The sequence below is a fragment of the Calypte anna genome, chromosome 3 (assembly GCF_003957555.1).
Source record: "Calypte anna isolate BGI_N300 chromosome 3, bCalAnn1_v1.p, whole genome shotgun sequence".
Classification (NCBI taxonomy): Eukaryota; Metazoa; Chordata; class Aves; order Apodiformes; family Trochilidae; genus Calypte; species Calypte anna.
Genome location: NC_044246.1, coordinates 60,989,730 through 61,012,692, shown reverse-complemented (window position 1 = coordinate 61,012,692; position 22,963 = coordinate 60,989,730). Strand labels below are relative to the sequence as shown.

The 22,963-nt window shown below is 37.1% G+C and overlaps 1 protein-coding gene across 1 annotated transcript in view; it reads left to right on the top strand.

Moving 5' to 3' along the window:
* The window catches only part of L3MBTL3 (L3MBTL histone methyl-lysine binding protein 3), a 69,148-nt gene extending 48,554 nt beyond the window's left edge, over positions 1-20,594 (top strand). The window contains 12 exon segments of the mRNA XM_030448553.1: positions 247-349; positions 8,137-8,283; positions 9,688-9,852; positions 12,480-12,571; positions 16,982-17,037; positions 17,039-17,104; positions 17,106-17,129; positions 17,131-17,148; positions 18,079-18,121; positions 20,374-20,444; positions 20,446-20,479; positions 20,482-20,594. Coding sequence (XP_030304413.1) covers positions 247-349; positions 8,137-8,283; positions 9,688-9,852; positions 12,480-12,571; positions 16,982-17,037; positions 17,039-17,104; positions 17,106-17,129; positions 17,131-17,148; positions 18,079-18,121; positions 20,374-20,444; positions 20,446-20,479; positions 20,482-20,519 — 857 coding nt within the window. The 3' untranslated portion in view covers positions 20,520-20,594.
* Positions 20,595-22,963: the final 2,369 nt, after the last annotated feature.

Sequence of the window (22,963 nt, the reverse complement as noted above, 5' to 3'; positions counted from 1 at the left end):
TTGCATTCTCTATCTAGAGGTAGCCCTCCTCTAAAGATGTACTCACACAGAACAAAATTATTTCTCCAGTGGATTACTCTGAATGCATGTTTTTGCATAATGCATAGTTAAAGTACTTCAAAATTAGATTTTGTTTACGTATTTCTTCATATTTACTATGAGACTCTAGTATTCCTGCATATTTATATAACTTGTAAAGATCAGGTATTTTTTAAAATCTCGTATGCAATTTCTCCTGACATGCAGGTCCCTTGGAATTGGTGGAAGCTTTAGAGCATGGAGGGTGTCCCACAGCTGGATGTAAAGGAGTTGGGCACATTAAAAGAGCAAGACATATTGGTCATCATAGGTATGTGCTATGAAACTATAATTTTATTCTCCCAATTGAGAGATGTATGCACATGTGGGTTTTTTGAGTTGCTGCTGTTCACAAGAAAACAGATCCAAGCTGGAAAAAAATACAAAATTTTGTAAACCTAAATATGCTATGGTTTCAGTTGCCATGGTGAGCATGCTGAAATAAACATTAGCAATCTGTAACTTATTTTCACCAGGGTATGCTGAGATAAGATTTGTCAAATATTTTTTTGTCACAGTTGATAGATGCAGCTACTCTGTATTTTGTTCCTATGAGGATTCCCCAGCTTGCTGTTCAGATTGCAAAATGCTATGTACCGATAGGTATACAGCAATAACTTTGGAACCTCTTGAAATAGGAGGGCACTAATTTTATTATGGCTTGGATGTTTTTGTTCTGCTTGATTTGTAGAGGTGAGGATTTGGTTGTTGCTTTGGAAAAATGCTAAAAAGTTAATTCCAGTTCATATGTTCCCAAGTGACAACCAGAACAGCTTGCTGTTTGTACCTAGTGTTTCTAAAAATCCTTTTGTGTAACACCTTCTGAAATATAATACAGAAATGTGGATATCCCAGGTTCTTCTGGAAGACTGTTGACATAGTCATGGGAGAATCAAATGCGGGGTGGTGAAACGACAGAAAAAAAGGGAAACATTTATTAAGAAAAAAATGTATTTTTAAAAATATACTTACAATATTATGTGAATCATAACTACTTAAGTAACAAATTACAAGTAATGTAACATGTTGAGCATTAAGTATCATAAATATCATCCTCTAACCTTTTTGCCCGCTAGGGTTTCCAGAAGTTTTCTGGTGTTTTTCTTTTATAGAATCATATGATCTTCAGAGCACTTTGTGCTTTCTGCTCTTGTATGGCTAGAAGGTTGCTCTTTTGTTACTTGTCTACTTGTGTTTTTTAAGCATATTATTGAACTACCATTATTCAAAAGTTAGCTTTGCAATCTCTTTGTATTTTTGGTGGCAGAATTATGTCCCTTCATCCACAATTATGCCACAAAATGTTGATGGCATATTAGCACTGGTTGAAGCTTTGACTCATCCCTAGAAAAGATAACTACCAGCAAAATTCACTGTGTTGTTACGTATTTAATGTCCAAAAGGCATCTGTCACTGCAAGAACTTCTTATCTGCAGCAGAGGCATTGTGTTTGTGTTGATAGGCAGCAGAAGAATTCATGATGTTTGTACAGGAAAGCATGTGGCTACAATACCTTCAGTCACAAAATCTGTTTTGGTATGAGCTGTGGTGGTGGTCTAGCATGACACAGTATGCCACATTGCTGGCTTTCAGATTCTTCTCACCGTTTTCCTTCTGCCTGTTTCAATCCATGTTCTTCTGTGTTGGTTTTGGGGTTTTCAGTTTTTCTACCTTCCCTTTTGAGAAGCTTTGTTCAACTCGGGCACTACGATAACTCCTTACAGTCAAGTTAGTACTTAAGATGTTACCATCCTTCAGTTAGCATGTGATAACCTCCTTCATTCCTGTACTTAGTCTGCTGCAAATATGAAGTCAGCCTTGCCTAAAAAGCTCCCTGGTTGCTCAGCTGAAACCCATTTTATTTCATGTTCCAGCAGACTTGAGTCTTGTATGATTTATTAATGCATCTGATCTGTAGAGCAATGACTTCCAGTTCAGAGTATTGTCTTCCTTACCTGTGCTATCTCAATTCCTTAGAATTGGGCGAACATACCCATCCTTAGCCCAAGGCTAAAACGTTAAAAAAAGCAAAAAAAAAAAGCCCCTCAAGTGAATGTGTCAGGGAAGTTTTTCAATTATCATTTTCTCTGTAAGTAAACTTGGGCACTAAAATTTACAGTATTTCACAGGAAAGGGATGAGTAAGAGCTGTTTGTCTAGTTAGTTCATGTAGCTTTTTGTTTTTGTAACTAGATTTTCCGTGGTATTTAAAGTTGTTATACTTACTCATCCTGAATACTAAGAAATGAAATAAGCTCATGGCAGTCTATTGTGTTTTCTTGATACTGCAGTCTTAGCAATCCTATCATTTGCACATTAAGTGATAGTTCTAGGAGATAAAAATAAAACCAAAGAGGTTCTGTTGTCATAAGACAGGTATTTGCTGTTCCATAGCAAATAACATTTTTAAGTCTGCTATTCTGTGCTGGTAGTGATGTGCTTTTTCCGAGCATTTTGAGGTGTATAATTTTATTTTTTATTTGGAGTCTACAGAATTGAAGACACAGGTCACACCAAAAATTCTAGCATTGCATCATCACTTTTCTCTTGAATTAACGAAGACATTTTGAAATTCATATAATTATCCACATCAGGTAGCACCTTGGCTCTTTTATCTCACCAACCTTGAAATCTATTTAACTATGCTTATTTTTTTTTTTCATGATGAGGTACAATGTCTGTCTACAGCATAAAATGCCTGTGTGCAGGAAAGATGATAATTTAAAATGCTAAGTAGTTCTGCAGTAATTTTGAGAGCTTGTTCCTTAGGAACTAGATGAAAGCCTCAGTGATTAATTATGTAGAGGGGTGAAAGCGTTTACTTTTTGGAAAAGTTGATGTTAATAAGGACTTGGTATCTTTCACCAGTTAATGTAGGGCTTTGTGCTGCACAGTTGAAACTGCATCTGATGTGCTGGTTGGTAGCATTATGCAGATCACCTGTATATTTATGATGGTGAATTGTATGCTCTCTGATGTTTAATGCATGCAGTAATTTTCAAGTTTAAGCAGTAATGCAAATTGACAAGTTGTCAACAGGTCATTAGTGTTTTCAGTCAACTCCCCAGGAGTAAAGATTTTTGTGAGAAACTTTACATGTGTTATGTGTAAGTTGAAGTGAACTGAATATAGTGTGGTAGAGGCTGTGTTGAACTGCAGATTCTGCACTGCAGAAATGTGGGCAACAGCTCAGCAGGATGTCACATCCATTCCTATAGGATCTGCTGAAGTAATTGTCATCTGATTTCAGTGCCAGTCTCAAGTTTCTCATCTTTTACAGAAGGTTATAGGCCCTAGCCAGGTGTTCTAAGTTGCTCTTAAGTCAGTCTTAGACTGTTAAAGCATCTTTCTCAAAAAAAAAAAAAAAAAAGCTTTGATAAATGTGCATTCTAAATTGTGAAAGAGAACATTTGTATCACTTGTTTCCAGACTAGTTAAAAATGTTTTCATAAAGTCAACTGAAGTAAAGACATGGCTTGACAAAAATCCAGCAGGAAAAATAATTCTTCCCCCAGATGTTTCCAGGACCATTTTGCTGGAAGGCTTTTCCTAATCACCTACCACTACCCGTAAATGTGGTCATCTGGACATAGGTTGCTCTAGATTAAGTCTAATCTATCAATTAGTCCAATCTGTTTGTTTAGCCCATCAAGGCAGATAGTTTGAGCAGATGTGGGTGAATTTTCCTGGAGCTGCCATGCAACCTCATCCCTTGGCAGTGCTTGCACATGAAGGGCAATGAGGAGCTGGGGTTGGTAGCATTTCCAGCCAGTATAGCTAATCCAAGAAACTTGTCTGTGGCTTCACACAGGTTTGGAAAACATTCACAGCAGTTGTAAAGACTAATAGACTATTAAAAATATTTTAGTAGTAAATTTCTTTCATAATTATTCATCTTCAGGCTAAGAGACAATCCTGGCTTATGTTCTCTTCTGATATCAGGTGTAGCTGAGGATGAGTAATCCAGCTGGACTCTACTTCAGAAACTTTGCATGCTGCTAGATCGTCACATCCAGATGTTTGGAGAAGACTGAGGTCTATGACTGCCCATCAGTAGCCCGGTTTATCTTAACTACCCTTGAACTGTAGAGAAGGAAAAGATATTTGTGTAAGCCTGCCTAGAGAGAGATCTTAAAAGTGACAGAAAAGCAGTTGAAAAATAACCACAAATGGGATATGGTATCTGGATATCTTTGTTCCATCAGACAGTTCTGGAAAGGGCTGATTGTATTAAGTTAACCTCTGTTAACTTAAATCCCAGACCTGTGATTACAGGAAATCTTCAGAGTGCTGTGTAAGAAGCAGAAACTGATGCTTTGTATTCCCTATTTTGATCTTTCCTGATGTGATAAAATCAGGAATAAAAAGCTCAATTTTCACTCAGCCCATGCAGGACTCTGAGAACAGCAGCTCACTTCCTCAAAAACTGTGTTATGGGCACATGTATTGCCAGCCAAGCTGCTGTCATTTTAGTAGGATGCAAAGTGTACAGCAGGCAACTAATTGCTCTATGTTGATCCTTCAGCATTTAGAGATGGCTGATTTTTCTCATGTGCAGAGGGGCTGGGTATTGTTAGTGTGAATATTTGTTTACTGAAACACTGGTTGAGCCTACTGAAGCAGCTCAGGTGATAATGAAATATCTTTGTGCTAAACTGGTTTCAAAGCTGGGAAGCAGCTCTGCAGAGTGTACAACCCTGTCTGATCTACAGCAGAGGTTTTCAGATTGGTGCTTCCACTTTTTGCCATGCTCCTTTTGCACCTCTGGCAGACTTTGTTACCCCCAAGTCAAGGACATCTGATAGTTTCAGAAGCTGTGTTAGCTTCTGGTGTTTTCAAAATAGTGTGCTAAGACTAATTGCAAGCTGGAGCAGAAATCCAGGCTCAAGTTGACAGAAGAGTTAAGAATCCTAATTTAATATTAAATAACTTAAACACCAAGACTTCTAAGCCTTTGAGATGTGTTGTCCCTAAAACTTGCAGTCCTATGTAAATTAAATATTTCTATTACGTGGGAATAAAAAGATTAATTTTTGTATTCTTTGTAGTAGAGAAGTTAAACTGAATGGAAGCCTGGAGGCATTGAGATTCAGGAGGACTTACTGATTAATCTGAAGCTTTGTAACTCATACACAGGTTCATTCATGTCATGTTTTGTTGAAGCAAAGCCAACAGTGGAAACCACAAGGGTACCCTTTGTTGCCTCAAGTAACAGTAACATCAAACAACTAGCAAGGAGTTTCTAAAAAATGGTACAGTAAATGGAATGATTAATTAAAAAAAAAAAAAAAACAAACCACCTCATCTAATTCTAGTGTTCTAAAGCACTATTGAAATTACAACTTTTGTTAGCTGAAATTGTCATTCAGCTTCTGTTTTTCCAGAAGATACTAAAGAAAGAAGCAGTATATAAACAGGCAAGTTCTAATGAAATACTGTACTTTGAGGGTTTTTCTTGTTTTCTTTTTTTTTTTTTTAAATTTAAAATATATTAATGGTGTTGGTAAACAGAAGACCTGCTGAGATTATATTGTGTTGTATTGTATCTATTTCATTGTGTAAGGTTTGCTTAATAATACACAACTCAGGTTAAATACCACATGGGGAGAGTTTTGTGTTACCCTGAGACAAGGCTTTAACTGTTTAAAAACACTCAGCCTCAGAACACCCCTGTGAAGATAGAAAGCCCAAAGAGGATGACATTTTGCCTTACAGCAATGGCAGAAGTGAGATTAACCAACACATTACTGGCTTTCTGATAACTCTGTTTCATCACAGTAGTATGAGTTTGTCACACAAAAAACTTCAATCCCACTAGCATTTGCTCCTTAAAACCTTTTCCTGCATAGAAGCCCATGCCTTTCATCTTGACATCTTGTTCACTTGAAAGGAAAAAAAGACATCATTGTGATAGATGCAGCAATATAAAGAATTGGAAATATAAAACAACTTCCCCTCTTTCCTAGTGTTCTTTTTTTCTTCCCTGTCTTTTAGTTCATGGGGTTTTTTCATTCTTTTAAGACATCTGGCAAAGACTAGTCCTAAGACAGAGAAAAACCCAGTAGACAGAAAAATATAAGTAGAGGTGTATAAATCTAAATTAATTTAAATGCCAAAATCTTCCTAAGAGAAATTAGAAATAAAAGTTAAATGCTCAAATTTAATTTTTTTGTCCTGTATTCTGTTCCCTGTCTTTTAAAAACATTTTCATTAACAGAAAATACCCTATTACAAATGTAGTGCTTTGAAGTCCAGTCACTCATTTGCCTATATCTTATTCTGCTCTGTAAAATTCTGGTATGAAGGTTCTCATTGCAAAAAAATTCAGTGCCTGTGTCTCAGTGGAGGTGCTCGAACTGCCACTCAGGTCCATAGTAGAAGGCAAAGGTAACCATTCTGTGTAGATCTAGGAATGGATCAAGGGCTTTATGTCCCTTGGAAACACTGTACAGGCTGTTGTGAATACCATCTTCTTGGAATAACCTCAAACAGGGATTTCATCTTGATTAGAAATGCAGATATCATAATCAGCTGACATGTTTTCCTCCATAATTCATATTCAGCACAGCTATGGAACCAGAAAGGGTTGATACTGTCTTGTCTTCAGATTAACCAATTGACAAAATCAGACTTTGCTGGACACCTGAGTGGGTAACTCCAGGAAGGACTGACTGACTTGGCCTGTGTAGCCATAAAGAATTTTCCCCTTTTATACCAGTGCTGAGAGAAATGTAGGTTTCCACCAACTTTTTGATGAGATTACTAATAGTGGTCCAGTCTGGTGATAGGAGGTGATTCAGACACAGTGGGAGTCAAAACTTTATTGGTATAGGAAGAGGAGAATATATGTCACATTTTGAACAAAAGGCTTTCTTGTATTTTGTACTTTGTAAAAAGAACATGATAATGAAATATGTTGGTTTTCTATTTGGTTTTTGTAATTTGGAGGTACCAGGGCACAAGTCAAGGTAGACTTGTTTATATTAGACATTTCTGTTTGGGAATCATGCAGGTAACTATCAGGGAAATGAATACAACGTTACAGTAGCTTATGGAAAGACAGGTAGTCATGTCAATAAATAAAATCCTAGGATACATTTTATCATTGTAGAGGTCCTTGTAATGAAACTGATGACAATGAAAGTATAATTTTATATTATAGTTAGTGTCATGGCTCATGAACCACAAATAGAGCAATATGTGTAGTTCAGCATCTCCTGTATCTTAGAGATTTTAAAACCTGCTCATGTTGTTATTCACTCTCATGGCATATATACCTTTCAGAATTTGAGATATTGTCTTTGAGGCGTGAGTATGTAGCCTGACTTATCAGCTGAATATTGCACTGAATTTTCTAAAGATAAAATCCTAGTTCTGTGTGGTTTGTGTTGCTCTTTTTCCCTTTCCTACTGCTCATGACTTTCACATTTGTTAGAGTAATATTTACAAGTTATTGTCAAAGCACAGTGTCAAAATCTCTCTCTATTTGTAGTATAGTGATGTGACTTTCTATAGGAAAGACTGAAAATAGCACAGTCTTTTAATGGAATATCATAAAATGACATATGCAAAGGTGGGGCATTTGCAACAGTAAGAGTATGTGTGCTATTCCTCTTACTGTGTCATTGCAATGCAGCTTCTGACAACATTGCATAATAAAAACACTTTCCTTTTCAGAAAAAATAACTATGGGAATATAATTTTATCTTGAGAGAGGTGGTTACAGGTGAAAGCACCCTGTGTATTATATAGAAAATACCATTAAAAGAATGAGAGAGCAAGCTAAACATCAATCAAGCCACTTTCTAGAACGTGTGCTGTAAAATAAGTTAATACAATTTGTGCTACATAAGTTACTGTCAAAATGAAACATGAAAAACAGGCTGCAGTTATTAATCAGTGGATTAATATGACTACTTATTGCATTTTTTTCTAATCTTCATGTTAATTGATTGCTTCTGCTTCTGGAATACAGGTCTCCAATGTAATTTCATTCAAACTGAGTGAAGTCAGTGAAGTGTATGAGAATAAGGAGATGTTTCTCTTCTTCAACTTACAGTGCAGTCACCTGCCCATATTCAGAGATGAACCTGAACAAGGAAAGCCTCTTACCTGACCGGTTGAGTGGGGAGATGCCTGCAGCCAGTCCTGTCCCCAGAAACAGGAAAGTGGAAGCAAGTGAAAGATCCACCTCTCCCATAATCAAGTAATTACAATTCAAGCAATGTCCATGACTTACCACAGTACTTTATTTCAGTGCTCTGCAATGTATTTTGTAGTTGTATAACAGCTGAATGATTACATAAAGGCCTGCCTATTTATCTGCATTTTTATTAACAGGGAAAAAGTCATTTCATCAGTGCATATTGAAAAGGTCACTGAGCTGTCAAAGACTGATGCTGATTTTACTGTGTGTGATTTAACAAAAGTTTGGTTTCATTTTCTATGTAACTATGTAGACTACTGAGTGGTTAATTGGAATTTTAAGTGGATTGTTTGCCAGTTGGTTTCACTTAAGAAAATGATTGATTTGTGTTGTTGGTTTTGATTGGTTGTTTTTTTTTGCTGGGGTGGCCTTATTCACCTGATTGCAAATCAGTGTTGTTTTTTGAAGAATAGAAACTCTGAATTCTGTCATTCTTGTGGGAGTGGGGAATCAAATGACTGGGAGTGAGTTTTGTGAGAACAATGCTGAAGTCTGTAGCTGAAACTTCTAGCAGGAGCACTGGAAAAAAGCAAAGGGATGTGACATCAAGATGATGGATTCTCACGTGATGATTTTCTGTCAGAAATGTGGACACTGACTCTTGGGCTTTTTTGGGCTGTGGGCATACACAGGGTTTAAGAAGGAAAGGAAAAGGAGAGAGTATTTCTGTTCTTTTCAAGGGATACAGTAGTGTAAATGTGAAAATGTGGATGTTTGTAATGTTTTCTAGTTCCCCTCATAATGACCATGTATTTTCAATAGATAGTACTTTAAATTACAGACTCAAACAGTTTCAGCTCCATACTTTAAAAACAAAAATACTCAGCTGTCAAAGATTGCTGTCTGATTTGATTGTTCTTTATAAGTGTAGAGTTGGAGAAATCTAAATACTCTCTGGCAGGTAGCCTGGTTACTGTCCCAGCAAAGCCAATCAGAACTTGTGCAGTGTTCTTTGTGGTAGGGACTGTGTCAAGTGCTATTTTTTTTCATTGTCCCAATTGAGAGACTGCATAATATTTTTAAAGGGTCATAAATGCTTAACAGTATATTGTGGAAGGGAAAGAAAGGCTAGGAGGAAGATGATACTTCAGAGTTTTCTGGTTAGAGATACTGGAATTGGATAGCTTATTATGAAAACATTAGGCAAATTCTGCTCCTGTTGGTTTGGCTGAACATTTTGCCTTTGATTCCGTGGGGAAGACAGTTCTGTGTTGTGATTTCTGAAAATTCCAGGTATACAGTTTTGTTGGTGGCAAGTAAGAAACTTGTGTGTATTCATTAAAACAAACAGAAACCTTTTATTTCTTCTGTTACACTAATGACTGTTTACCTATAGAGAAAGTAAGTAGAACAACAACTCTTCTGCTTTCAGTTTTAAACATTTTGTTAATTTGTTCTAAACAGTGAGAGAAAATGCCCCAGCCCTGCTCACGTAGGTATGAAGTCTTCAGCTCACCATCGATCATCTGGGAAAACTGTACCAGAAACAGCTAAGCAGGAAGATGCAGAAAGTAAATCTCCTTGCAAGAAGACCTTGTTATGCGATGTGAAAGAAAAGAAGTCACCTGGGTAACTATAATTTCCTTTCAAAGTCTGAGCTGTTTGGAGAAAGTCAGGTTAAAATGCAGTTTACCAGGCAATGCAGTCCAGTGGTTTGTCAATGGAACTCTTGGAAGCAATGAGGAAAGAGATCAAAGTTCTTAATCTGTCTTTATATTGGAAATAGTGGGAAAGAAGTGTCACAATGTGTTTTAGAAGTAAGAAATGCTTATCAGAGGAGAGAGAAAATACTACAAGACAGAGAAATTGTTGGAAGTTGAGATGCTCTTTCCCTACTTCTGTGTATGAATGTTATTTTGTACATACAAACACTGCCTTTATGAAGACCTAAAATAACTAATTCATATGCTATCTGCTCACTGTATTGGGTCATTTTCATTCAGAGTAACAGCCTTGTGGCAAGTTTGAAATACTCAGAGGTTTTGCAATTTGTGTTTGAACAGTTTGCATATGCTGATGACTATCTACATTCATCTAGCTTTTCACATTCAGTGGGCTTAGAGAGAGGACTTTAGTTGAATCATTTGAAAAAAAGGAATGAAAAATAGTACTCCCAGCATTAGATATATATAAACTGCTAGAGTTATAGAATACTGAACGTTTGGTTTATTGCTCTACCCAGTGGATCTTTTTTAGGTGTGTATTCAAAGTACACATGCATAATTGAAGATACAGATACATACACTTATGTGCTTTTTAGCTGCTGAGCTTGTAGCATGGACTTAATTATGTTTGACCTCAGAACAGTTGTATGTATGTTCATATTACAGGTAATACATCTCATAGAAGTCTTTGAGGAACCAGCCATATATGAAGCCAACCATGAGATTTATTTTGTTGTGTTAAATCTTAAATGGTACCCAGCTAATTTCTAGTCCTACTTATGCTTTTTCTTCTAATTTTTTTAACCAGCAGAGATACCTGTGCATACAGTTATACTGAAAAATTTTGATTTGCAAAATATGTCTGTAAAAACTTCAGTCTGTCCCTCTGGAACGTTCCCGAGATTAAATTCAAGCTGAAAATTGCATGCCTACAGCGTATTCAATTTTAATTTGAAAGTACCTTTTTACTATCTTCAGAGTAGCTAAAGACTTTAACTGTAATAGGAATTACACTCTGGAAATATTTATGATTAAGGAGAGTGAATACAGGCTTGGGAATTAAATGGTACTACCTCTTAAAAGAAAATCTGGTTTATCTTCCAACTCCTTCCCCAAAACCTTCAATACATGATACTATCTTGTATTTAACTAATGAGGTAAAATCTCTGGATATAAGTTGCCCTAAAAATTGTCCTCAAGAAAATACTAAGATACATGTTTCCTTATAGGTTTTGGTGATCTCTCTTCCTTCTCTTAATTTACAGTAATCATTTGTGGTGGCTTTGGAATTAATTGCAAATTAGTTAATATTTCTGTTGATGTCAGATCTTTCAGCTCCTAGCTGATTTATTCCCAAATGCTTACTTGGTTTTAATAGTATAAACAGTACTTAATATATAAATTTTATTTAATATTATAAATGTTAACAATTGAATTAACAAGTCTGTTTCTTCTGTGGATTTATGTTCTGAAGTTAGGCACTCTTGATGTCTAACAAGGTGTTAGCTCTAGTTTGGCTTTTTATCTGTGGTACATTTATGTGGGTTCTTGTTGGCTGCTTCTCTGGTAGAGAGTAAGACATGAGTTCATGCAGTGTGCTTTCTTGTAGTCCTGGCATTAGATCATTCTGTCTGATGCCTATTTTTAGAAAATGTTATTTATGTCCTTATCTCTGAGACCTCTGCATCTGTGATGGTTTGGATTTGGCCAAAGTGTTCTCAAGATCTTAAAAGCAGAAGGAAATAAATACGCAGATAATGTCAGCTAGTTCATATAAGCTTCATTTCTGTAAGACACAGACTGGAAATACTTCCTGAAGGCAAAGTTTGAAAAGAAACTTCCACAGGCTGACTTTAATATGCAAATACAACCCCCTTTTAGAAGTTCTCTTATTTCTGCCTCTCTTGCCCATTTTTTCTGAATAGAGATAAGGTGTTCTCTCTTTGCAGATTTTTGGGCTGGCAGAGCTGAGGGAGCAGCCACAGGCAGCAGGGAAAGAGTGGCTCCTTTGTAAAGTAATGCAAAAACACTAACAAAAGAACACAGATATTTTTAGTGGGATGATTAAAAACTGCACAACAGTGTGTCAGTGTAGTACAGGAGTTGGGGTGGATGAAAGTTGGGGGAAAGAAAAAGGAGTAGATGTTTTAGAGAGCCCCTGAAAATGACCTGTATAACCAATAAGGCTTTGTATGAGATGCAGGTGTGTTCTTCACTCTTCCCCTACTCTGCTGTGGCCACTTCCACTGTCTTCATTTGTATGTTTTTCAGTTTCAGTTGTGAAGTCAAGTGTGTCGATACAATTTGTGTAATCTTAGTTTACTCTTGAGCCTTCGTTGCAAAATTCATGTTCAGTAGTCATGCCATCTGTGTAAGTCAGAAATTAGATCCTCTCCTTCTATTTTATGAAGATATGACATCCTTTGTGTGGGAATCCTGGTGTCTGTTAATAGCATTGTTAGCGAGAGATGTCATCATGCTTAGTGATTTTTACAATGTATTAATAAAATATTAACATCTTATTTTCCATAGTGGAGTGCTACAAACAAAGGATTCCATAAAGGCCAAAGAGTGTAAAGAAGAGGAAACAGAAAATAAGCTGCTCATTTCAAATGAAATTAAAGGTAAATTGGCAGTACTTCATTTGTTTCATATGAAAAGCCACAGAACTAAAGGAGCATGACATTTCTCAAAATTCATGATACTGCATCTCAACATATATTCCACATTCACCATTTGTGTCCAAAAATTTCATTAAAGCAACACTTTAACACTTTGTTTTTCTTTACCTTGTAATTATCAAAGACTTTGCCAAGAACTTTATTGTAATTGTTAAGATGAGTGAAAAATGAATACTGGTATTCATTTCAATATTTTTCCAATATTTTCTATTTTTTAAAAATAGATACACCAGCCTGAATCGTAAAGGTACAAATTCACTTACTACTTCAAATGTGTATTGAAAGAAAAGTAAAGTTTTTACACATTACAGGTTATGGTGACTTATTCAGCCCAACCTCAGTCTCTTGTGCAATCTGATGCTTTCCAGCTATGCAGAATGGGTCCTTTCTTCTTGGGTGTTACAGAGGGATGCCAAAAATTGTTACTTTGCCTAGAAACTGGAGTCAACCAAGCTTATTATGTGGTTGAAGGATTTTACATATCAAGAAGGATTAAAGGAATATGGGAAGGGAAGGCTTGGAGGAGTCTGGTCACTGTCCTCCAGTAACTAGAAGTTAGTTATAAAGAAGGTGGAAGTAACCCTCTCCTTCTCGGTGCACGGTGGTGGCAAAAAAGGGAATGGACACAATTTGCTTCAGGGGAAATTCTGTCTCAACATAAGGAAGAAATTTCTCACCATGAGAACAACTGGAATAGGCTGCTCAGAAAAGAGGTGGAACCTCTCTCACTGGAAATATTTAGGGCATGGCTTGAGGGGGTCCTGGATAACTTTGTCTAATGCCTACTCTCAACAGAAGATTGCATCAGGTGGTCTCCAAAAGTCCCTTCCATACTGCGAGATTATGTGTAATGCAGTGTCAAAACTCTGGCATGTTCACTGATACAGTTAGACAGATTGAGGTAGCTGTTCAGCATTCATTTTTATCTTCATTGTTTAGAAAGAATACAGCACAAATACAGAACATCAGTCTTACATTTGATAATTATTTTGCATGTGTGAAACTTAGTATGTCAGTCTCTTTAATTACTGGACTGAGTCAGTGCATAATTTCAGTGCAGCTTTTGCTTTATAATCATAATTCAAGATTTTATTTTTTTCTCTTCAGCAATTTGCTGTACAGCACAAAATTTGCAAGGTTTTCATTAGACTTGAGTAACTGCAGTTCTTCAAGGGATGTATTTCTTACCTTTTAAGTGAGGTCATCATAAACCCCTGGAAATTATTCTAGACTAATAGGGCATTACATAGAGACAAAATTAAGATGATGTTTTAATTTTAATAATATCTAATACATTTCTTTGAATCTTAAAACATCATTTGTCTGCCAGCACTTTTCAGATAGATCTAAAGGCAGTGTGAAGAGTGTGTGAAGTATGAAAGATTCTGTCTATTACAAGAGCTGTGCAAAAGATGTAAAAAATTCCAAGTTGCTACATTGATTTGAAGTATGACGTAGTTCAGAATTCTGGAGAAAATGAAGCATTACAAGAAGAATTTCTCTAAAGCAGATGAAAGAGAGGTTTTGGTCATCTGAAGTATTTTGTTTAAGCAGGATAGAAGCATACCATTTTCAAGTTGACTTTGAATCACCTAACACAATACCAAAGATATCAAATAGTTCAGAACATTTTAGATTGTCTGCAGTTCTTTTATTCTAAGAAGACTGGCTTGATTTTGTGAAGCTTTTTGAGTTTGGCAGAATAGGCTGTTCGGATAAAGTTTCACCAACAAGCTGTGCTCTACTACTTAGGATGAATTTCTGTGTAGAGTCATCCATAATTACGTTTGTAAAATTAGAACATTTTCTTACTGTGTTTAACAAAGTATGCATTTTATACACATTATTTTGTACCATTATTTGTTTAAATGTGCCATATACTTATTTTTCAAGATGGAAATGGATCACTCAGTTCTTCCTGTCGTAGTCATGGAAAGCTCAAGCTAAAATAATTGCATTTGTGCAGACTTTTGTGAACCGTGACTACTGGTACTTGTGCTTGCTGTCCTGTTTTTCCTGCATGTCACTTACATTATTGTACTTCAGCCTCTCTTGCCATACTGACTTGACAGTTCTCTACTGATACTTTATAAAACATGTACTGCTATCTTGCCTTTTTTTGAAAAGGATTATTTGGAGCTGAAGAAATCACAACCCCTTCATACAAGGTTTTTTTTTACAGACACAAATCCTGTGCTTAAAACCCTGATACACTTTTGAAGCTAGAATATGGAGAAAAGGATGAATAGTGTTAATGGTTGTTTGTTAATGCCAGGAAGAGTTTGCCATTGAGCTTCTTGGAAACATTAGGTTATATCTTGTTGGAAAGTAACAAACTAAGAAGATAAGAGATGAATTAAGGAAGATACAGTGCAGGGAGAAGGATAGCAAGGCAACATTAAGTGTGAAGAAGAATGTAGAAGGAAACTGTCAGCAGAGAAGAGTGGTCAGGCTTAAAAGAGTGAACTTGCTGCTTCTGGCTCTGCTCTCTCACATGGAGCTGGCAAGATTTTATTTCTTTGCTTATATGGTTCAAGTAGATCTTTGTGGCTCTGTGATGAAACTGACTAACCTCAAGTTACTGTTTTCCTCCAAATTGAGACTTAAATTGGAGTACATCATATATTTTTTTCAGGCCCTGCTAATTATTTTATTGTATCTGTATTTGTTTTGCAAATGGAAAGCAAAAAAAAAAAGCAAAATACTTAGATTTTCATCTCTTAAGGACCTTTTTAGAAAGAAAAAATTCAGGTGTAAGGATGGGAGGGAATTCAAAGGAACAGTGATAAAGGTACTGGTACTGTTTGGTAAAATAGACTACATTCAGCATGCTTGCTGCTTAACAAGACCTTCCTTTCTCACTGAGACTTATAGTAGCAGCAGAAGTGATAAGGAACATTTGAAGCAGTAGTGAAGTATAAACAGACATTTAGGGAAATGTCTTTCAAGAATAAGAGTATGATGTTAGGAAAAAATTAAGGAGTCTACTTAAAAATACAGTCAGTAGGATAACAATACTGGTTAAATGGCCTAAGAGTCAATTTCTGAATAATGGGCATTGATATAAAACAAGGGTAAGTCTTGAAAGTAACAAAATTTAAGCTGGAGGAGCAGAACACAAGCAAATGTAATCCCATCCTATATTGGCCACATTATATATTCTAGACTAGTCCCCCTGTGCTGGCAAAAACCTGTAACAGGAATTTGTGCCCAAACTGTGGGCACAAGTATATGGAAACTACAACAGTAAGGACAGGGAGAATTGTGAATAGTAGCAACTTCCCACAATTGGAAATAGAATGGATCTGTAATACAAGTGAGATATCCAAATAAACACAGGGATTTGTGAGTAGCTGCAAGAAGCCATGTTAGTAAACAATATTAGTCATAGGTTGTTTGTTGGCTGTTTCAGTCAGAAATGAGTTTCCAGAGGTTTTCCGCAATTTTACTTGGCAATGGGGAAGCATCCAGGGCTAAATTCATAGCAGGGATGTTGCTTTTTGCATTTGCAGTGGATCTAGATCTAAATGAACATACATGTCATATGGGTTTGACATCATTTGAGGTGTAGCTCTTCAGTCTTTCCCCCTACACACATCTGCAATTGCTGCTGCTCTCCAGATAACAGCAGCAGCAGCTACATGTGTTTGAAGCCACCCTCTCACTAGGATATTACCTTGGGGGTAGATGGCATGGGGGCTCACTCCTTCCATTTTGGATAAGTTGGATACAAAATGGAATGACCTTGCAGAAAAAACCCATAGCAGCACAGAGGAGTTAAATGTTGTTTTTCCCAAATGAAACATCCTGTTAAAATGGGAGCAGGGAATTTGCAGACATTCGTGGTTTTTCCTCAGAAGAACTGAAAAATAGTTTGTTGTGGATGAGGCATAAATGTTGTGTGGGCTGGGACTGAATCACTAAGAAATCTGTAGCAGAGCAGTGCTGCTTTTGATTATGTTACAACAGCTCAACCCTGGTATTAAGTTAGTCTTTGTACTATTGTACCACTGTTAAATGTGGGTGTGATTTATTGTATCAAAATATTTTAAATTATTTGACCTGTGGTGTGGTGTGCCTGCTGCTTTGTTGGCATAGAATTTTGTTGTGTTGGAAAAGGCTTTTTCCCTGTAGGAGTAGTTACATTTATAGAGACAGTATAATCACAGTCATACTTATGGAAGAAACAGTCATGATACTCCTCCAATTGTAGTGTAAGAAAAACTACAGCTGGTTTAGAGAGACCCAAAATATGTTCAATAGAAATTAACATTCTTTTACTCTGACTGATCTAATCACTGACTGGGAGTTTTAATGCTTTTCTTGTTGTTGTTGCTTTTGTTGTTGTTACAGATACTGAAGAACCCAACACTCAGAGGCTTCTTTCTCAACCACTTATCGTGTCTTCCCAAGTTGCAAATCCCTGGCCTACCCTTGCGCTGGGAACAGCAGAGCAAGCTCCTGCCAAATGTAGCCTGGGATCCCAGCCAGTAAAGTTTCAAAAGTGGAGTACAGACGAGGTAGGTTTCCCCTGTATCTTCTGTCCACTGCCACTGCTCTTGAAGTCTTGGTTCATTTCAGAGCTTTAAAATAACCCCCAAAAATTAACAATAATGCATAAGTACTCAAACCAATAGTATTTGGAATCAACCAGACTTAATGTTACTGATCCCAAAAATGCCCATTTAGCTGCAGTATTAACTCATATTTGTATACATATAAATATATATGTATTTTGTATATTCATTGGGGTTAAAAAAGGAAAGAAAGCACTAAATGTATGGCCCGGGAGATCAGATGCTCAAGTGCTACCCACAAACATTTTGAAGGAAAGATTTAAGGGTCAGCATAGACAAAGAACTGCAGATGTTGGTGCATAGTTTGGATGTAGCACACTTGTTTAGGAGGACATACAGTGCAGGGAGGCACGGTATGCATATGGCCAGGCCATGACATCTGATTTTCAGATTAGAACCCCGTCACTGTTTTGGACAGACAGGGTCCCTGCTTTACTTCAGAATTACCTATGGCTAAGGCAGTTTTCTGCTGTAAAGAAAAAGAGGAAGGCAGCAGCAGTTTGTTTTGTGAGATGTGATTCACCAAGAGAATATTAATGGTTCTGGATAAAATAACCTCAGTAATTTTGAGGGGTAGTCATATCCCCTTCTTAGGTGTCCTGTGGACAAGAGTAGGCACATCGTTTCTTTTTAGTCTGCAATTTGTGAATCCCTTGTTAAATAAATGCAGTTTAAATACCTAACTGTATGACTCCACAAACTTATAGAAAGAAGCTGGAAACATTCTAATATGGGCCTGGTAAAAACAATGGCTAAATAAAGTTTAACTTTATGATTGTCAACCTTGAAGACTATTTATGGGACAAACACTGGTCTTGCTAAATCTTTGCCTGTATAGCTTTGGTGGCAGGTCTCTGAAGTTAATAACGGAAGTTTAACCCAGGATGTGAAGAACATGGCAAGGTGTTTAAAGATGAGGGTGGGTGAATATTTATTTCAAAGACCCAAGTACAAAACTTCGGTAGAAAGATTAATGTCATCATAAAAATACAATATAAAGTAGTAGAATGGATTATATGTTTAAAGTCAGGTACATGAATATGGAAGATTAGGTTGGTTTGCAGGTCATGGAGTGGAAAGGAAGCAAAGCAGGTAAAACAAGCTAAGTGTCAGCTGGGCTTCTCATGCTTCTCTAATTTTGTTACTGCAACTGAAATTCCTGAGAACTAATGGTAGAAGAGAAGGAACTTTGTGATTCTCTCTCTGCTGTTCGCTCTTAATCTGATTTCAGTAAATTTGTTATTTTAGTTCTGCAACATATTAGTAATATCATCTGAAGGCTTCTGATCAGGTTCAAAGGAGTGTGTGCTTGCTTCATGAGCATATTGGGCATGCATCTCTGGTATCTGTGAAGGTTGTTGTGCCAAAGTTGACATTGGGAAGTGATAGTGCTTTTATGTACAATAGGCTTTTATAAGATATATGGGTTTATTCTTTTCCACTTAGATATTTGATACCCCTGTTAATGCTTTATTTCAAGAAGGCTGTTTCACTGTTGCTTCAAGTGAATAGTTCAGGTTCTTATCCCAGCCAGACCACCTGAGTAGGCAGAGTCTGATACTGTAATATTCCAAATCAGCCTTTCAAGTGAAGAGTAATTATGGTATTTAGACTTGAGAAGGCACCTCCTGAGGAAAATACGTACTGATGGCCCTGCTAATCTCCTGCAACAAGTTTTCAATCTGCTGGTTTTGTGATTGTAATGACTTATATCTGCAAATCTGTAGACTGACAGGCTACATCTCTGGACATTTTGTACTTCTTAAATGTTAGACATTTTTCAGTTCAACAGGTATGCAGGCCTAGATCACCCCTATGTCACATAGGGCGGCTTGCTGATTAATTTAAGATAATAAAAGCTGGTGTTTTGTTATGGGAAGTGCCACAGAGATGGATGAGTCCTAAGCACTTTCCATCTCAGCGGTGGTAAGAAAATGCTTCTCCTCTTTTAGGATTCAGCCTCTTAGGCTGGGTAGTATATTAAACCTTTCCCATTGAAGCCAACTGGCATGTACTGGTTGCCTCAGTAGGTCTTCCAGTAGGTGTAAGGTGCTGGTTTGAATTTCTGTTCTTGAAATGAACCTTTATTACTGCTTATATGATGATGCTTCAAAAAGCTGGGCACTCCCACATTTGCACACTTTTGCTTCTGAGCCCACCCAATCTTAGTGCAGGAAATGAGTAGAAAGTATTTATGGTAATTGTATGACGCTGTTTTCACTGCAGTGTTCCTCCACTTACAGTGCTGGGGTGTACCTTACAGTCTTCATTTGCAGCAGAAAGCTGGTCTAGTCCTACAGAAACCTAAATACATACTTTTAATCTCAAATTAGCATCCTTAAGCCTGAGCAATGTTCTCGATTTAACTGCAGTTGGCTTTTAGGCGTAGCTGTCCTGCTTATGTTGCACTGGAAACTTGATATAGATACTTAAGTGACCTGAAGTCTACATAAGACTTTGCCCCATTGAAGCCCTTGGGGATGAGGGCCTTGCCTTGTGGCTCTTGGTGTTTGGATTTAGCACCCTGCTGACAGTGATTTTCTTACAGGGCAGTATTCAATTGTAACATTTTATTAAAATAGCAATGCCACAAAACTGGCAGAAAAAAAAATTCAGTTGTTTTGAGAAGTTGTTTTTGTGTCAAAAAGGCAGTTTTATGTAGCATGGCCCCTGTTTACATCTGGGACCAAAATTGTTTTAATTTGTTACTTAATGAACAGCAAAGTGTGGCCCAAAAGAGGTTGCAGTTCTGTAGCTGGGAGCGAAATCCAGAAGTTTTCTTACGGAGGCTGGCATAAAAGGAGTAGCTAAGATGTTAAAAAGTGTTCTGTGCTGCATTTAGAGTTGAATTTTACTTCATTTACTCATTCTCCTTTCAGTAGCTTTACTTTATAGCGTCAATTATCACAATAAGAACTGGCTAGCTAAAAATTAGCCAGACAGTTGTTTTCAAGCAGGAAAGGTGATCATTATCCTGTACTTTTGGACCAGGTGATCTGTCTAGAAGGTTGAAATCCAAGTTGTTCTGAAGCTTTAGAAAGTCTTTGTATTCAGCCATTCCTTTATGCTGCCTGAAATTGCTGGGAATTTTCTTTTCATGTTTTCTGAATCATCTATACTGCTGCACTGTCAGATGTATTAATAGCTTTGTGGTTTTTTTTCTTTTAAAGCAAATTGATGGAGAAGCATTTCTGCTAATGACCCAATCAGACATCGTCAAAATAATGAGCATTAAACTGGGGACCAGCCCTAAAAATCTTTAATTCCATCCTGATGTCAAAGCTGCAGAGAAAAACTCACACAATGAACTTTGAAGATAATGGGGAATGTGTAACAAAGCCAGCTTTCTCCACTGGAGCTCATGTTTTATTTAAAGCACAAAGACTTGCTAGAACTGTTGAGTAAGGACTCTCAGAAAGGAAAAAACGTACGTTCAGCACTGGTGGACTATTTATATTCTCCTAGAGCCAGTACACATCTGAATCCTTCTGGGAAATGTTCAAGTTTTGAGAGAGCACTGTGTAACAACCGAGTCAGCTAGTCTTGTGTACCAAACTAACAGTGCTAATTCTCCATGGATAGTTGGGATCTCTAACTTTCTCTGGATATCAAAAAACCCCCTTCATTTATTATTTATGCTGTATTATAGAAGGGAACGTTTTCTAAGAATTCTTGAATTCTACTTAATGTACCCATTTTACTTTTTGGAAGCTTTTACTTCATATTATCAAAATAACAACTGATTAGCCAAAAATTTGGCTACAGGTAGCCACATGAGACTGTTATGGCTAAAACATATTTGTGCCATAGTTTAAAAATGAAACACTTAATGTTACATATGTGACACTTTATGCTACAGCATATAAATTTACAGATTATTAAAATGTCTGTTTGCTTGTAAAAAAAGAAAACAAAACCTTGCCGGGGTTGAAATTATTATGCTTTTTTGATAACTGAATGTTTTTACTTTGCACGATTTCAAAAATGTTATGTGAGTTTTTCCCACCAGCATCTTTAATGTATTTTACCAAAAGATCAGTATAGAGAAGGCTGCAACTGAAAAATAAAGTTTGACTTCATAGAAGACTTTTTATTTATGCTGCACAATGGAGTCCCAGGCTTTTACGTGGCATCCTGCTACAGTTGTCCAGCACATGAAGGAAAATATGTGTATTTTTCAGGAAAGAATGTTGGGAAAAAAAGAAAACATATTCATTCATGTCTGCCCATGCTAGTCTCCAGTATAGTTACCATATCAGTGCAGAACAACAGTGTGCTAAAGCTAGGATTGCTACTCTGGCTTCATATCCAACTTAGATTTGTTTTCCAGTGGTGGGAGAAATATTTCACCCTGCACTTCCTAGCTGAAAGGTCTGATTAATAAATGAGTAAAGTAGAGGGGGAAAGTCCAAGCACAGAGGGAAAGGATGCTTAAACACATGTGGTGCATTGGCATATCTTAGGTGTAAAAAGCAGATACCACCAGCAGGTACTTAGATAAGGCAACTATTTTGAGGATTACTATAATGATTTGTCAGGGAAGGTCGTTGCACTTGGTATATATACATAAGATGTAAACCAGATGCACTTTAAATGGGAGAAAGCCTAGCTACCTGTATAATGAGGATTGTTAACATAATGTTATCTTTTCAAGAAGAGAAAGGAGAGTTGGATGAGATTTTTGGCAGCCCTCTTAGTGCTGGCAGTGGGCAGTTTCTCAGCCTTTAGAGCTGAGAACAAGCAGAGCATTTCTGTTGCACAGAGCTAGGAAAATTTTACATCTTCCCACAGATTTTGTTGGACTGTTCTTTGGCTGGATTTCCTTAAGATTTCAAGCACTCTGCCCTTTGGAGATCATGAAGGTTATTGGTACCTGCCATAATACAAGGTGAAACAGGGTCAGTATCAAGTAAGTTGCATTGCTCTGCTAATTTCTTTCCACAGTATTGCATAAATAATATTTTTACATTTTGTTCAATATTTGTACATTAAATTGCACTTGTACTGTACTACAATACAAATAAAACCTGAACTGGAGCAGTCTGTTATAATTTGTGTGTGTCCAGGATTCTGGGATGAACCTCCCTGTTTCTGAGAGTAGTGTGCAGTAATTCCTCACTACAGCATAATGTGGCCATGAGTTTAAAAGAGCAACTTGGCTACTGCTCTGTCCACTCCCTAAACACTTAATTCTAAGGCTCCTGGGCCACTTGCTGTCACACTCAGAATCCCCTTATGGACCTGGATTTTGTCACTGGCAGCAGTGGGAGTTGCCAATGCAGATAAGTAAAATCCCAGATTCTTCTCTTTTCTTTCCTTCTGCCCTTTCATGTAGTTTATTTTCCTTTACCCTCTGTCTCTCCCTCGGTGCAAGCTCTGTAGCTGGCAGTGGGAACCAATGAAGACCCATGTGAAGAGGTATCAGGGTGTAGCCACCTGTGTTACAAAAAGCTACATCCAAGAAGTGCAGTCAAAAATAAAAACACTCAGACCTACTGAGTCAACTTGTAACAGCAGTTGAAATTGGTTTGTATGTTGTATTGGAGGAAGCCCAGCTGTCACACAGGTAATCATTGTTCCCTGATTCCTATGGAACCCGATATCATAGAAAAACCCTAGTAACGAAAAATCCTAAGACTTTAGCAAGAAAGGTCTGGCCATTAAATGAAGCAGTCTCCCCTGATACTGTAAGGGTCCCCATTGTAATCTCTGCAACAGGAGTCACCCCTGCACAGCCACACTTTAACAAAACTTCTGT